The sequence below is a fragment of the Gouania willdenowi genome, chromosome 15, assembly GCF_900634775.1.
Source record: "Gouania willdenowi chromosome 15, fGouWil2.1, whole genome shotgun sequence".
NCBI lineage: Eukaryota > Metazoa > Chordata > Actinopteri > Blenniiformes > Gobiesocidae > Gouania > Gouania willdenowi.
In genome coordinates, this window is record NC_041058.1 from 15,875,644 (window position 1) to 15,891,532 (window position 15,889).

General features: G+C 38.8%; 1 protein-coding gene across 5 annotated transcripts in view; it reads right to left on the reverse strand.

The window, feature by feature from the left end:
- The window catches only part of slit1a (slit homolog 1a (Drosophila)), a 121,456-nt gene that overhangs the window by 98,924 nt on the left and 6,643 nt on the right, over positions 1-15,889 (reverse strand). For all 5 annotated transcript variants that reach the window (XM_028468324.1, XM_028468322.1, XM_028468325.1 and 2 more), the window contains exons 2-4: positions 7,481-7,552; positions 5,128-5,199; positions 3,821-3,892 (exon numbers count right to left, since the gene is read on the reverse strand). In XM_028468324.1, coding sequence (XP_028324125.1) covers positions 3,821-3,892; positions 5,128-5,199; positions 7,481-7,552 — 216 coding nt within the window. The remainder of the gene's footprint in view (positions 1-3,820; positions 3,893-5,127; positions 5,200-7,480; positions 7,553-15,889) is intronic.

A 15,889-nucleotide genomic window follows, 5' to 3' on the forward strand; every position in this document is an offset into this window, starting at 1 on the left:
CACAGTGCCCATTAATGAAAGCAGTGTCCAGTTAAACACAGACAATCATTGCAGGTTATTATTTAAGGCACCAGCTGACAACACAGTAAATTCAGAATAAAAGTTGAATCCTCTTTAAACTGACCTTGTAAACACATCATTCCGAATGAAAATGGCCATTCCAAATTAAACTTAAATCTGAATTAGGTGGCTGGTTTATTCTGATTTTAATTCCGAGTGGAATAATTCCTCGATCATGTAAACACTTAATTCCGCTTTAAATTAATTCCAGCCGTTCTGCTCATTCTCGTCCTGTCGCAATGATACGCTGGTGATGACATAATCCAAGATGGCCGCCCGGACTCGAGCCAAGACTATTTATTTATTAAAAGCCTTAGACGACATGGATATAATGAAAAGAGTGGATGGACGGAAGCATAAACATGGACATTCACACAGACACAGTACACATGGATCATTGGGGGACATTAAGGCTTGCAACAGGAAACAGAGCTTCACTAATGATGGGCAGGTTGTCCGAAAGTTCTGCTTCCACTCAACATCCTGTAGAGTGGAGGTAGAGCAGCCGTTACATTAACCGCTGGCTTTGATTGGCCAAAGTACAGCCTTTTGCCTCAATTGTCCGGTACTTTATCTTCCTTCTCCTCCTCAGCGGCCCAAAGTGAAACAACATGTTATTGTCTGCTGCTTCAAAACTACAATCAAAATCAAAATGAAAACAGTTGTTATTATGTGGTCTACTATGTTGTAGCCCAAAAGAAAAGGTTTGTTGTGTGTTTTTTCCAGATAGATGTGGATGAATATGTTACGTTTGCCCCTATCAGAATTCTTTCCAACTTCTAGACCCAAAGCGGAATTCAATAACCACTTTTCCATGTAAACCTGAATTTGGAATTACTATTTTCATGTAAACACAAAGCAGTACACTTCAAATACAAAACATCATGTAACCATGGCCACTGATCAAAAGCTACATTTCACTCCACTGCCAATCCCCTGCCACCAACAGTCCCAGCCCAAACCAGCTGCTGTTCCCTGGGGCCAACTATCAACCTAACTGCTCTGCCCTCCTCCTGCTTAGCTCACCTATGTACCTTTTTTTCTTTTTCTTCACTATCCCGCGGTCCTTCCTTCCTCTCGCTCTCCCACTGAGCTAAAGCACTAATTACAAACCCGGATGAGTAGATTACAGAACTGAGGTGCGGTGGAAGTGGGATGAGGTAAAAGTCGTTAGGGGTGGCAGTATGAGGGCAACAGGTCGTTAACCGTGATGAACGCAGCTCAATTTTCACTCTTATTGTTTGCTGATGATCTGTGCAGCGCCTCTCATCTCTGTTCCCATCATTGTATGGCGGTGGTGCCATCAATCACAGGCTGCTTTACCTAACACTAACTATATCTAATAATCTCGTATCAGTTTTAATTATCTTTCATCTGCTCCTCATGCATCAGTGTCCTCGATACCCCCGAGGCAAGGGAAGTGATACAGGAGCAGGGTGTACATAGGGCTGTGTAGTCCAACACAATGCTTGAGGAAAAAGAAAAATTCAAAACTTGAGAACCTGCTTTTGTGGTTGTTTGTCAAACCCATCAACGCATCAAGCAAGAGGACTCATTCTTCATTTCTCCTTTGTAGGAAAAAAAACCCGACTAATTATGCTGTAAAGCTAACGACTCCTTGGGATCAAGTGTTTAAGACACTCACCACAAAACACTGCTTCGCTGCTCACTTAACAAACCCCCTTTTATTAGCCCTGTAGCTTTTCCGCAAAAGTTTAATGGAAGCAATGATCTCATCAGCTGTTCCTTAGTTGTCCGTACCCTCTGCCCTTCTTTCTGTTTGTCTTCTCAGCAGGGTGTCTATGACAAATAGCCACTTGGCTATACAAACTCCCTCAAGCTCCAGCGTGAGCAAAAAAAAGAGAGAACCAAACAGGAGTAGAAGAGAAACAGCCATGGCGTTAAAGGTAAAGAAAGAAGAGGAAGGGGAGGGCTTAATCCCACTTCCAAGTGAGGAAAAACCATCTGGGTAAGTGCTCCATCTGAGGGCAGCGGGATTTTGCATTAACCTCTTGTCTCAGGATTATAAAGGCAGACCCAAACCAGCCACAGTGGGCTCTGAGAGCAAGTGCAAGACACACAACTTTCTCCATCTGTCTTTCTCTACCTTTCCTTGGTAATCCTCACACACACTCGTAAAAAAGCACACGTAACATAGCAGCAAAGGTCTTCCTTGGGGAGATGAAGACCTTTTAAGTCAGTTAAAAGCTGCGGGCCAGAGGAAGACAAGGCTGTAACTAAACCACATTAGGCTTTAACCATAACCCACAGTGTGGCCTAGACACACGGTACTCAGGAGTAGAGAAACACCGCAGGAGAAATCTTTGTATTCCACTGCTGTTCCTAATCACACACAAGCAGTCCTAATTTTTAACAAGCAGTACATGTCTGTCAGCAAGTGGGATCTGTCAATCAAGTCCTGGCACCACAAAGTGCGTAACATCATTGAATCCATGGCTGTGGGTTGCACATTTATTTAAACTAAAGTACAGAACATCGACACCTGAAAAGCTTCAAGGTCTATTATGGTTCTCTTGTTCCAGCCAAGGATAAAGAACAAATGATTGTATACACAGACACATCGTGAAGTGATTAGGCAATGTTAAACAAAGTCTTATTATGTGAAACATGGCAGAAACAGCCAGCAGTAGGTTAAGGATAATGGCCATGAAGTTAGATTGGAAGAAGCAGTTTTTGCTAACACAATCCTCTGGCTGTTGGCAGAGTCCTCAGATCCAGATGGACTAATCATACTTGTTCAAGGCCATCCTCTAGTCTGGACGGCCCCTGTCTGCTCGGTATCTATACCAGCTAGACAAACAGCTCAGTGCTGCTCGTTGTAAGCAAAGCATAAGAAGGTCATGCCTGCCCAAAGGATAAGACTTCTTGTTTAAGGATGCAGCATTAGCCTAAATTTCCAGAGGCTGGCTTTGGCATAATGATTGGTAATGTGAGGAGAAAGGTGGAGGAAAAAAATAGATTCAAGATGGTGCTAAACATCAAACAAAAGATAAACAGATGGAGGGCAGAGGTTGGGGATCATGCACTGCCTGTACCTCTGGATAGAAAAAGGAAAAAAAAAACATTTTTCCATATCCCGCTGTTTCATTATTCCCAGATGCTCCTGGTAATCTGACTGGAATAAAAAAAAAATAAGGACTGACCAGCAAGCAACAGGGACACTGATTCTATCTTGGAAAGACAGAAAATTTAAATATATTGATTCTTGAAACAGATAGGAATAAAGGTTTAAATGTACTTTGTTATTTTCCTGCATATGAAATAAGCGAGTGTATGAATGCAACATTGTGAGACAATTTAACATTCAAGCAAGGTGTGAAACGAATACTTGGACTTTTTAGTAAAACAGGCTTCTTTTCAGCTGGACCTGACTTTCAAATCTAAAGAGTCCCAAAGCATGAGTCCATTCAACATCACCTCCCTGTCACCAGTGGATTGTCTTGCAAAGAGACTGACACAGAGAAACTGCAGATCACTTGGCTCAAAGGTTCAATGATGTGTGTGCCAAGATTTCCACTCATTCACTTCCTTTTGATGACAATAAAAGTTGACACAGCCACCACGCTGAAAGTCCAGTTTAACCAAGATCTCACAAAAAAGTGCAACTGAACTTATTTTGTTTTTTTTGCATTCAAGTTAAATAAAGGTATCAATCAGATACACATCTCTGATCAACAGACTGGACTTACAAAATGCAAAGCAAGGCAAAAAGAGATGTTTTGAAATGATTTGTACTTACAGTCGAGACAGGCCCGGGTTCTTCTGAAAAAGTAACTCAGGAAGCTGCTGCAGTTGATTACGGTTCAGCCGCCTGTGGCAAGGAAAATGTTTAATCAACCAGTGAGATTTAATGTACGTATCCATGCATGTGTGTCCTGAAGTGTGAAGGCTGCCATAGAGTCAATCTAGCCAAGGGCTATTGTCTTTCAATGAACTGAGGGTCACATCATGTCAAACTGAATTTTCACACTGCTACTGTGGGTCAGTATGCTTGAGCTGTCGTGTGTTGTTGTAGGCCTATATGATAATTCATTTTTTTACATCCTGTGGTTGTACAAACCTGATTATATCTATTAATAAAAACAATATGTTTCCAAATGTCTTTATAAGAACTAAATGCCATTCATGCCCAAGGATGTGCTCACAGGAACAGGGCCTGACATCAGACTCCATGTCAAACAACTTACAAACTTACAAGACAGGCTGCTTTTATGCAGATACAACAATTAAGTCAATGAGGAACAGACTGTTGCTAATCTGTTGGAAACCACAACTCTCTCCTCTGAATGGCCCATTGGAGCGACGAGGCAGCCAATGCAGTCAGAGAGGGAGCAAATTTGAAAAGGATCCTAACTGCCATGCCTTCAGACACACTCAGGCAGATGTTAGGACTTGTACCGCTCACAAACGAGTGCCTGGTGAGCCGAGGTGCAGATTTAGTGCATTACGGACAGTAATAGTCGGTTGCTGCTCCGCTTGCACTGAACTGTAATTGCAGGTGGGTTAGCAGCTTTCAAACATTAGGAGAAATGAGCCTCTTCATTTCCACATTGGTCTGGCACAGGGAAGCGTTTGCTTAATGTTTGGGTAGCAGTCGAACATAAAGGGGGAGGGGAAGCAAAGCCAAACTGTGCTCGGTTTCAAACTTCATAATGCAAGCTCTAACATACCGTAGTTTTCAAATGATGAATTAGCCGTATACAAGTTATCTGCTACAACGGATTGTTTTTATGAAGTTGTCTGCTTGTGAACGAGCCTTCCCGTTCAATTTGAAAGCCACTGAGGAAGTATTCTAGAGCTCAGACACAGCACTGTGTGTATTCCTGTCAAATAAGCTACGGTAATAAAGAATATCCTCAGTGCACATTGTTCCCTCACAGCACAGGCCAACCACAACGGAATGACAGGGAAGTAACTCATACTTAAAACGCGTTTTACGATCAGTTCCTCCTGTTAGTTTCATTACCCTCATCTCATACATGGTGAGACTGAATTAAGTTGAGAGATTGCATCCACCTTTTTAAGAAGAGCTTTGGGTGTACTCACAGTCTCTCCAGCTCCTTCATGTCATCAAAAGCCCCTCGTTCGATCACAGTGATCTGGTTCTCCATCAACTGTCTATGGAAAAAAAGGGACAAAGAGCAATTGTGATCCACATGGGTCACTATAACACATATGCATAGCCTGTGCAGTACATTCAACACTTTGCTTCCTCAGACACACAGAGAGGGCAGTGGTGTGAACTGAGGGCACAGTGTGGAATCTTGGCAAAGGAAGTGGGGATTTCAGCCAGGAAAGTTTCAAAGGTGGCTCAAAAAAAAGTGGCTCTGGGTTCTGGTGTGATCCACTAGACGTAGCAGTTGGGTGGAGACAAGACGAAATGCAGGAAAATTGTCAGGAAGTGTGATGAGGCCTCCGGGGTCTTTGCAACCAGGAAAATTGAGAGAAAGTGGGATTACGCAGTCTAGATCTAAAGCTGGTGGACATGAAAATATTTATTATATAATGTCCTAGTGTAGATCCCATAGAGCAATAAATTGAAGAAAAAAAGACTTGGAAGCTTGTTTTAATCTCCGTAAACACTCCATTTGTTGACATTTTCTTGCATTGCATTGTGGGATCGGGAGCCCACAATGTATAGAAGTTTGTTTTTACTTGATCCTGATATCATGGGGAATACCAGCAACAACCTAGAACAAAAATTGTGTCAAGAGAACCACTGTCCTCCTTGTCTGGAGAGAAACACAAGAAATCATGTTAAGAATGAAGTAAAAAAAAAAAAAAATGTCCATGGATTCATTTACGGGGACTCAAGATCCCACAATGCGCAAAACATTTTCGCAAAACTTTTGCGAAAATGTCAATAAGAGAGTCTACAGCGAAGACCAAAACAAACTTTCAAGTGGCAAATTCAACCTTTTTCCTTTCTTTTTGTAGTAAATGATGCTTGATTCATTGATCTGTAAAGAATACACTAGGATTTTAGCCAATTAAAAATGATCATGGGTAGCAGGTATGAAAGTGTTAGAAATCACAACGTCACAACACACAAAAGAGAAAGTAAATGAAACACATAATGAATGCATAGAAGCAAGAAGACATTTTGTAGTCACTTGCATGTTGAAGAAAAAAAAAAACCCAGATGTGTTCAGTATCATTTGAGAAATCAGCAAAGAGAGAATCAGGTTTAGAATCAACAAGCACTGCTGCTCTGTGTGGAAGTCAACCACTCATATCTCCTGTAAGGCCTACACAGCAACTGCCAGTCAGCAGGTTAGGCTTCCTGCACCAAATATAAATGCTAATCAATGCCCACTCTCTATAAACATAGAGGGGAACAATGACATTCACATCAGATCTCCTCCTCATGAATTTAGATGGAACTGGCCAAACATCAGGATTAGTTCTGTTGATTTAGAAAACTTTTTCCTGTCTCGGTCCTTCATTGTTTTTGGTCTCTAATCAACTCTTTCACCTTTATTGTTCTCCATTTTTAGTCCCAGTCGTTCATAACATTCAGACTGCTGTGGAGGCATTTGTAAGCATTGCATGCGAGCTAAATGGAAGCAAACTGGCAAAGTCGACTTTCGGCAGACTAGACGACAGCTGACGGTTGTCTAGATAAACCTTCCTGTTTCTTTTCCTTTTGAGGGTTGCTCTGAGGTCAGCAGGATCAAGGGTCAAGTCGCGGTTAGTCTTAATGCTGCTGCTGCTTTACAGAGAGATACTTGTTCCTGGTTGCTCACGCAGGCAATCCCTCACACCTGCACCATGTTAACCATGCTTTATGTACCGGTACATTGTTAGCTTGCAACTGACCAAGAAATGACTGGATGTGAGTAAAAAGATGTGCAATGAGTGACAGATTTTGTGACTATGCTGTAAGAAACACAAATGAATTATTTTTATCTCAGAGAAAGTTATTAGAGCATAACGACAAGGAGCTTCTAACCCTCGGGTGTCTCAGAAATGTGAGCAGGTATCGGAAGATGATCCAGGAAGGCAATGGAGTAATGGAGGGTTGAAGTTAGGCTTTGGTGTTTAGAATTATGCACAGCTTGAAGTACATTTAAACCATGTTGGGGTCTACATAGCTTTCCCTTCAGCAATCCTTCTTAACACCTAAGGCTCCCCTCACAAGTGTGCATGCATACACAATTTTTCAGCTACTTTATCACCTGAAGTCACAAGTGCTGCTGAATTTCATTATGAGAGGAATCAAAGACTTTACCTACATGTGTTAACAGGGGGGGTCTGCATTGGACTGCATGTTTTGGGCAGTTATGAGGGACAAGGAGGGTGTATGTGTGTGTGTGTGTGTGTGTGTGTGTGTAGACAGGATACACCGACAGAGCAGAGGTTTCCATGAGTGACTAACAAAGACATTTCTTATACTTACAGCACGCGTAGATACTTCAGTCCAGCAAAGTCACTCTTTGTGATGCGTGTGAGGTTGTTTCCATTCAGCTCCCTGTTAAGAGAAATGAATGAAGAAACATAAGTATTTTTGATTCATTCTTCCTTTGATTCAGCTCTAATGTTTCTCTTTGATAAATCAAATGTCCCATCCAAACATCATTTGTTGACAGAAATACAAAAATGACCACAGACACTTTATTTTAGCGCCGTGTGAGAGACAATGTGTTATTGAATATGCTACAGATATTTAAAACAATGCATAAATCATAGACAGACCAATATTGTAAATGCAACAAGTGAATGAGCTGAGCAGTGTGGAATGACGTTAAAGTACAGGAATATTACTTTCTGTAACATTTGCTGGGCTATTGATTCTGGCAGAGTCATAAGTGAAGCTATAGGCATGCTTGAAAACTAACTACTGACCAGTTTAGATGGTTTTATGGCAATTTAGTGGCAAATAAGTACATTTCTGGACCTAAAATTACAAGTTGTTTCACTTTAGTAACAGTTACTGAAATAGTAAAGCTCTGTACTTTCTCTTTTTCTCTGTTTTATCATTTTCAAAACCGTCCGTGTCCTCTGTTAGAGAACCAACAAATGAAAGTAAACAGTGAATTTGATTAGAATTGCCTACAAATACAAAAAGGAATACAGTAAGTAGAACAAGAGGATGGACCACTGTGTACCAAAAAACAAAGGAAAATTACAGAGACATTCCATCACAATGTAAAATAATATTCCAAGTAACACTAGATCTGCAATCCAGAAATGTCTGCGTAAAAGACAGTAAGAACAGATTGAATGTTTCGCCTTTAGCTGGTTTGGAAATAAACTATACTGTTAAGTTTTTGTGCATTTCAATGGTGATTTGGTGGCTTTTAAACATGTGACATAAAATCACAAGTTGTTGTAAGTCAGGGGGCGGGATATACAGTAGGTGATAGACTAGTATACATCATATTCTCACAAAGTATCATTTAACTGTCCACACACAGAGAGGGTGAAAAAGGCTTGTTCAGAACTTCTTCTGTGACAATTTCATAGAAAAATAAGAATGACATAAACACAGGTTCTCAGGGTGTTTTGCGTTCCTTTCCTGTGTGGAAGAAGGACAAACTAAAACCCAGATCATTGCCAGCCATACACCTCAGATACACTAAACACAGAACAAAACATTTGATCCAACTATAACACGAGTCTCATGTCTTTAAACACAGTGAATCCCACCTCATGCCATATTAACACAAAAAACAAAGGGCATGCCCAAATCCAACTCTGGAGAGACTTATAAAACAGTTTACAAAATATTTTAATGGAAGCCATGGTTGGTCTGTCTGTTAGTCGTTCAATCCCAATACTTTCTAATTAACACACACATCCAAGCCCCCTTAAATCTGTCGGCCATGTCCAACAATTGCTGGGGATTAGCGGGAGCTAGCAGAAGGGAATAGCGTGGGCCAGGGAGCAAAGTGCAGTGCATATATTGGTATTAGCCTCACTGCTGTGTTTCAGCCCTTGCACCAGAAAGAATCACCTCAGACCCTCAAAAACAATAGGTTCAGACTATAGTTTTTACTTGTAGATGGCATTTAGTTGTTGCACATAGCAATATCCTCAGTTATTGCCATTTGCTTCACTTTGGTAATCAAAATTCTTCTGATAACAAACCTATTTTGTCTAACCTCAGGTAGCGGTTTGGATTTGTATGACTGAAGGAAAACCAAGCTCATAAAACCATTCAATGGCGGCAAGAAAAAAATCAAAATATGACGTCAATTCCTTAAATTAGGGTCGACCCAAACTGATGCCGAGATCACACCCCACCAAAGCAAAACTCGCTCTACGTCTATAGTACTCTAGAAGCTGTGGTCTGTCTCCATCAGTCACTCTCTAACTCTCTCGTCTAATGACCACTCAAGGGACTGTAGCGCTATGCAGCAAAAAAGAAAATGGTCATTATGGACAGATGGTGTGTGTGTGTGCATGCAAGCGTGTACGTGTGTGTGCGTGTGTGTGTGTGTGTGTGTGTGTGTGTGTGTGTACACAGGTGCATCGCCAATCGGCACAGCCACAAAAAAATGAATAATATACTTCACAACCCAGGCTTCATTAGCCCTGGTAGTAATACAGTGACATGTGGGGCACATTACACATTCTTATGCCGACACGCACGCACACAAATCTGGATGCCCAGTGTCTTATCTTTTGGGTGGTCATTGCTAATGAAACTCAAAGGACTCGGAAAAAGGAGAAAGTATAAAATGAGAGTGCATAGTGATGGCAGAAGTAATGGTAGCAGGTTAAATCAATAGAAAAAATACTGTAACAAACTTCTAATGTAACAGGTTTCTTTCCAAAAGTCTCTGAACTACTAAACCTGATGCTGTTGGGACCAGGGTTGGGGTCAATAAGAATTGTAATCGCGTAACTGATGATTAATTATTATTATGGTGTATGTAATTATAATTGTAATTGTAATTTTAATTAGCTGTTGCTGTCGTCATCAATAATTGACTTTGTAATTGTAATTGCCATGAAAATTCGATAAAAATTTGGCAATTATAATTTTACGCAACCGAACCTTGTTACAGTTCTATGTACAGTTCTACACATATGTAGTTAATAATTATTCAAATATGTTTCACATCAAACTTTCCCACATTTTATCACTCATTTTTTTAATCGACAAAAAAAGGCTCAAACACTCACACTAAAAATATTAAAACCTATATTTTGACTGATTAGGAAGACGAACAAGATAACCAATAAATAGGGAAGGAATTAGTTGATCGATGTTTGTTGTTAGTGTATTTTACAGCTGATTTAAGACCCGTTATCATAAGCGATGCTAACAGAAAACTTTTAGGTCATTTAGTTCAGGCTCAGTAATTGTGATTAATTGTAATTGAACTTTAGTAATTGAGAACATAATTGTTATTGACTTTCTGAGGATAAAAATAATTGTAATTTGTTTGTAATTGGAAAAAAAATGTTGGTCACTGTAATCGTAACTGAATTTTAATTGAACATGGGTAATTGAAAATGTAATTGTAACTGTATTGAGATGCTGCTCGTTCCATCTATTTATTTATTTATTTATTTATTTTTCTTTCTATCTTAAAGTCTCCATCATGCCTGCACCTGCTCAGCAATGCAATGACATTTTAGCATCTCTCAAATGTCACCAGCCGCCTATGTATTTCAAACAGAATGATAAATCCACTTTTACAATACTTTGACCTTTCTCCCTGGCATTTTGCAACATTTGCAGTAAACAGTTTTCCTTAAAGGAGAAAAAAAAAAAAAAAAAAAAAGTTTCCGAACACAATCAAGGTTTTTGAAAAAATAAGAAGTTCAGATTAAATCTATTGCTCAAGACTTTCACATAAAGGTTATACCATATGCTCGTCAGTCAGTCCATAGACTTGAAAAACAAAACAAAAAACTAAAACAATACAATTAGATATCAGATTGGATGGCTCACCCTGACATTAAGACAAGTCCAATGTTTGGACTCCAAAACGTGTCAGTTTTCGGTGGTTGGGGAATTTGTTGCACTCAGAGGAAAACCAATGCAAGCCCAGGGAAAAATAATGATCACTTACAATATCAATCTCTGCTGTTTTCTTTGTGCTGCAACCAATGAGAAACAAGCTAAAGCAAAGGCAAAATGACTGTTGTCAGATGGATGTTTATTAATGAAGACTTTGAGCTGTTTTTAATGTGGAAAATAATGTAACAGTGTCTTAGTGGGGGGGGGTAATAGATATTTGGTACCACTCTGTTGTTTTACAATACATTTGTTCCACCTCCAACTGTTTCATTCAAAAAGTCTCATCCTCTGGAAACAATTCCTTTGCGGACACACTTCCTTGAGAGCGACTGGATTTATGACATCATGGTCTGACCCCCCCCCCCCTCTACCCACTATCCAGAGCTGATTGATGCCTGAGAGTATTTCCTGGTTAACTTTCCCTCGGGTGGACACGCGGCCTCTACGCTCCGGTGCTCTAAGTCTCTATAATTCAAAGAGGCTCCGAGTGCAGCTACAATGCTGAAAAACTCATTATGTTTATTCCTGCCAGCTGCTGGAGTCCCTCTGCTGAGCCGATGTTGAAACTTTTTAGAGTTGGGCAACATTACACAAATTAAATACTTGGGACTACAGCATGGATAAGCAAACACAGCCACACTGGAACACATATCCTTACGTGCTGGGATTTTTTTTTTTTTAATTTATTTTTGCACATAAACAAAGACTGAGCAAATATACAGTAGCAGTACCTCAAGTACATTTATTGCCATGTACGTAAACACGGCCTGAGACAATCTTGTTTGGTTGGGAATATTAGCCATGCTACTGCTAATCTGTGCTAGAAATTAATGTTGAAACGTGACTTTTCATTTTCTCCCAGTTAAATATGGGTTTTCAGTGGATAACATGGCTTGCTTCCACTGTTGATTCCAGTAATAACTTTAGGAAGGACTGGAAATCTAGGAAATCTGTGGGGTCTTATTGGACTGAGCAGTAGAACCTCTAACCACTGCATGAAACTTTTTTTAATTCCTGGAATACAAGCTAATGGTCGCAAACCATTTTAAGAATGTTGTTGATTTAGGCAGCAACAGAAATGAAATAAAAATCAACATGTGTTAGATTTTTACCTGGTGCTAAAACGACTTGCAGTTACAAATAACTGCTTTTATTAACAAATGGAATGGTTTATTTTATTTTTTAGAAGATAATGAATCAGAATCAACTTTAATGACCATGTAATGTACAGTATGTTGACTTGGTGAACTGTGCTCTCTCTAACAATGTAAACATTAAATAATAACAATCAACGAGAAAAAATATAAACAGCAGTTAAAGACTAATATGTGCAAAACTAAATAAAATAATATAACAAGATAATAATATATGAAACTAAATCATGTAAATTTATAATAACTTAAATCCACATTTTATAAATATATACAATGAATTCCATTCATGCAATTATGATTGATCTCACATTTTTCAAATTAAATGCCTTTCTGGATCTGTATGCACTCCTTTAACTGAACTGCTTTTCTTTGTCCTACAGCATCCTGTTAGTTCCCTTGATAGTGAAGTTGTTCTGATCCCAGTGTTCCATTTAAATGTAAAATTACTATATTTTATGATCCATATGTTGCTTGTCCTGTATGTAATCCTTTTGTATATTATTTTGTGTTTCACCTCGTTTTATTAAGTGTGAATTTTTCTTACATCAGCTTGTCTAGGGACAATCGATGGAATTAGTATATGGCTATAATCTGACATATTTACATTTGTTGAATGTTCATTGATGTGCACTGTCCCTACTTAAATAAAAAGAATAAATAAATAAATAAATAAATGAAAGAAAGAAAGAAAGAATCAAACCAGCCTGATTAAAGTTCCAAGTTATTCCTTCTTCAAAGTTAAGTGCTGCCTTGACATTAAGAAATAAATGAAACTCTGACTTGCACTTTAATTTTCTTATATTTCCTTTAAATTTAGGGTCATGCTAACAAGTTTCAAATGGCCAGGTATCATGTGCCATTGTGCTTATGTGTGTTTCGTGTTTGTGTGATGATGTTGCAGTTTCTTGTGTTTGTGTGGGGGTAGGTTTTATTGTATGTAAGGTTTTAATGATATTGTATAAATGAAAAGCGCTCTATAGCTAAAGTTTGATTTGATTTGATTGAAATGTGTGGTTTTATTTTGCAGAGCAGTCACTGCACTGCTACTATGAGCTCCACAGGAGCAGCTGCGTTGACCAGCTTTTGCCTGGCAGGGAGGAAAGAAAGCAGCTGATCGAGGATCAGCAGCACTGGGATGTCCAATTTCCTCTCCGTAGAAACAACCTGATGACCAACAGCTTGATGTAGCGCTCAAAAAGTGAATGCCAATAAGCCCCAATCAGCCTATGGGGAGACGGTTCAATCAGTGATTCATCTTCCTGATGAATAAACTGAACAAGTTAAGAAGCTGTGACCACGATAAGTCTCTCCCCATTGAGTATAGTTACAGCAGATATGAACCATCAAGGTGGAAGGAATGTTTATCTCACCAAAATAAAGAGAGAGACAGAAAGAGGGAAGAGACGTGTGTTAACTATCTATAAAAGGAAATATGAAGCAACGACAGTCCCAGAAACATCATTAAAGAGAAAATTAGGGCCTCAACAACAGGTAGACAGTAGGGGTGTTGAAAAAAATTGATTCGGCGATAAATCGCGATATTACGTCGAGCGATTCTCGGATCGCTTCTAAATGCATCCATATCAATTTTTTTTTTTTTAATTTAAAAAAAAAGAAATGTTTTATTTATTTAATTATTTTTAACCTTCATTTAACCAGGAAAGTCTTTTCCACTGCAGGAGACATCGTAACTGCACAAAGAAGTGCATTGAAACCTGGGCATGTTGACCAGCTTGTGATTTTTCAATAAAATCTAAAAAGATTTGTTTTTCTAGGCAAATACCTCAGTTAAGTTGCACTAAAGTCAAAGTTGGTTTAAAAGCCACAGGCAGATTGTATGTTATTTTTTTTATTTTAAGTTGTTGGCACATGGCGTGTTAAAGCCAATGTTTTGAGTGTAAAATATGCCAATAAAATATAATAATATAATTCATACATAATGTTCTCATGAAGGTGTACACATTTACAGATTAGTTGTTTCTTAAATCATATATATATATATATATATATATATATACATAAAAAAATCACAATAATCTCCTTATACTTTAATATCGGGATGTATCATATCGGATCGTGACCTATGTATAGGGATACGAATCCCAGGCAACACACACCCCTAGTAGACAGTAAGTAAATGTTACCTCCATATGATTGGTCAAAACTGGGTAAGTTAGGGCTGAGATTAAAGCTGCTAATGCTAAAAAATGTATACTGGGTGAGTGAAGCAGGGATGATGATTTTGAGATATGTCAAACTAACCAAATAGAATACGGCCCCAGAGAGTGTATGAATCCTTTAGTTTTAGCAGATTAAATGCCGAGTTTATTTTATTTGATGCAAACACAAAAGTGGCACCAATCACAAATATATGAATATATAACTGTATATTTTGTCTAAATACACTGTATATGTCCTTCTGATAACCCCACTGATAGAATTCATTCATACCGATATGGTTGAACGATTCTCTTTAGCACATGGTCTATTCCCAACTCATGCTCTGATTCACCAGCATCCGACCATGAAAGGTTAACAATTCAGAAATGTGTAGTTCTCCAAAAGAGACAATATGAATCAAAATCAGAAAGGATTTTATTCGCCAGGTACAGTTTAGAACAGTACAAGCAATTGAACTTGTTGTGTGCTTTGGCCATGTAATTTGTTTACATACATGTGTACAGCCGTGAACATGTAAAGGAGAGGAAGTCATGACTTAGGGTTTTGGAAATACAAAAACTATGTAGATGCTGGCCAGAAGTGAAAATTAGGATATATATTTAACAATCACTAAAAGTGGGACGATATATGGTGTGACAAGAAATTGTGACATTAAAATGCCACAAAATGTATTGATAGAGGGAGGAGTTGTATCACGAGGGGGCGGGGTAGTCAAATGAAAAAATCCACATGATCTGCTACACACCATATAGTTATGGTTGGTTTTTATTTTCAATATTCCTATTGAGTTGAAAATGTCATACCCAGAGTACGGTAAGTATGATCAGAGTTATTGAAAGCATGGTTAATTTTTTTTTTTCCATCACAAAAATATTGTATTGTTTTGTTATCGCAAGCTCATTTGAGATAACAAAACGAGCTCCTCTAGTAGCGTATCGTGACCTCAGTGTATCGTCCCACCCTTAACAATAACCAAACCGTGCGTTATTTTGCACTTTTCCTAACGGACATTTGCATTATTTGATGATAGACGATGGTAATGAAACCTTTGATTTTTCCTAATATAATAGTACAATTTAATTTAGCAGACCCTTTTATCCAAAGTGACGTACAACACAAGCAGTCAGGGTTAAGGGACTTGCTCAACATCCCACAGTAGCTGTGTTCCATTACAACTTCCATTACAAATATCGCTAAAAAGTTTTGATGCTTTCATGAGGAGGTATTTCAGACGTTTCGATATTAAAATTTGTCGCAAAAGCACCATGGAAACACTTTTTCCACAAATACATGTCATTGAATGTGACGTACCTGGTCACATGACCACTGCTCTCGGAGAAATGACACTGTACGTGTAAACAGAAGAGGATACCGGGACATTTCTTAGCATTATACCTTTAAATTATTACTGCCACATTAAACGTGAAACAACAAAAAAACACAGAGTATTATAAGGAGGTTCTGAGCATCTGTCTTTCTTCAGCGAAGCATCGTGGAA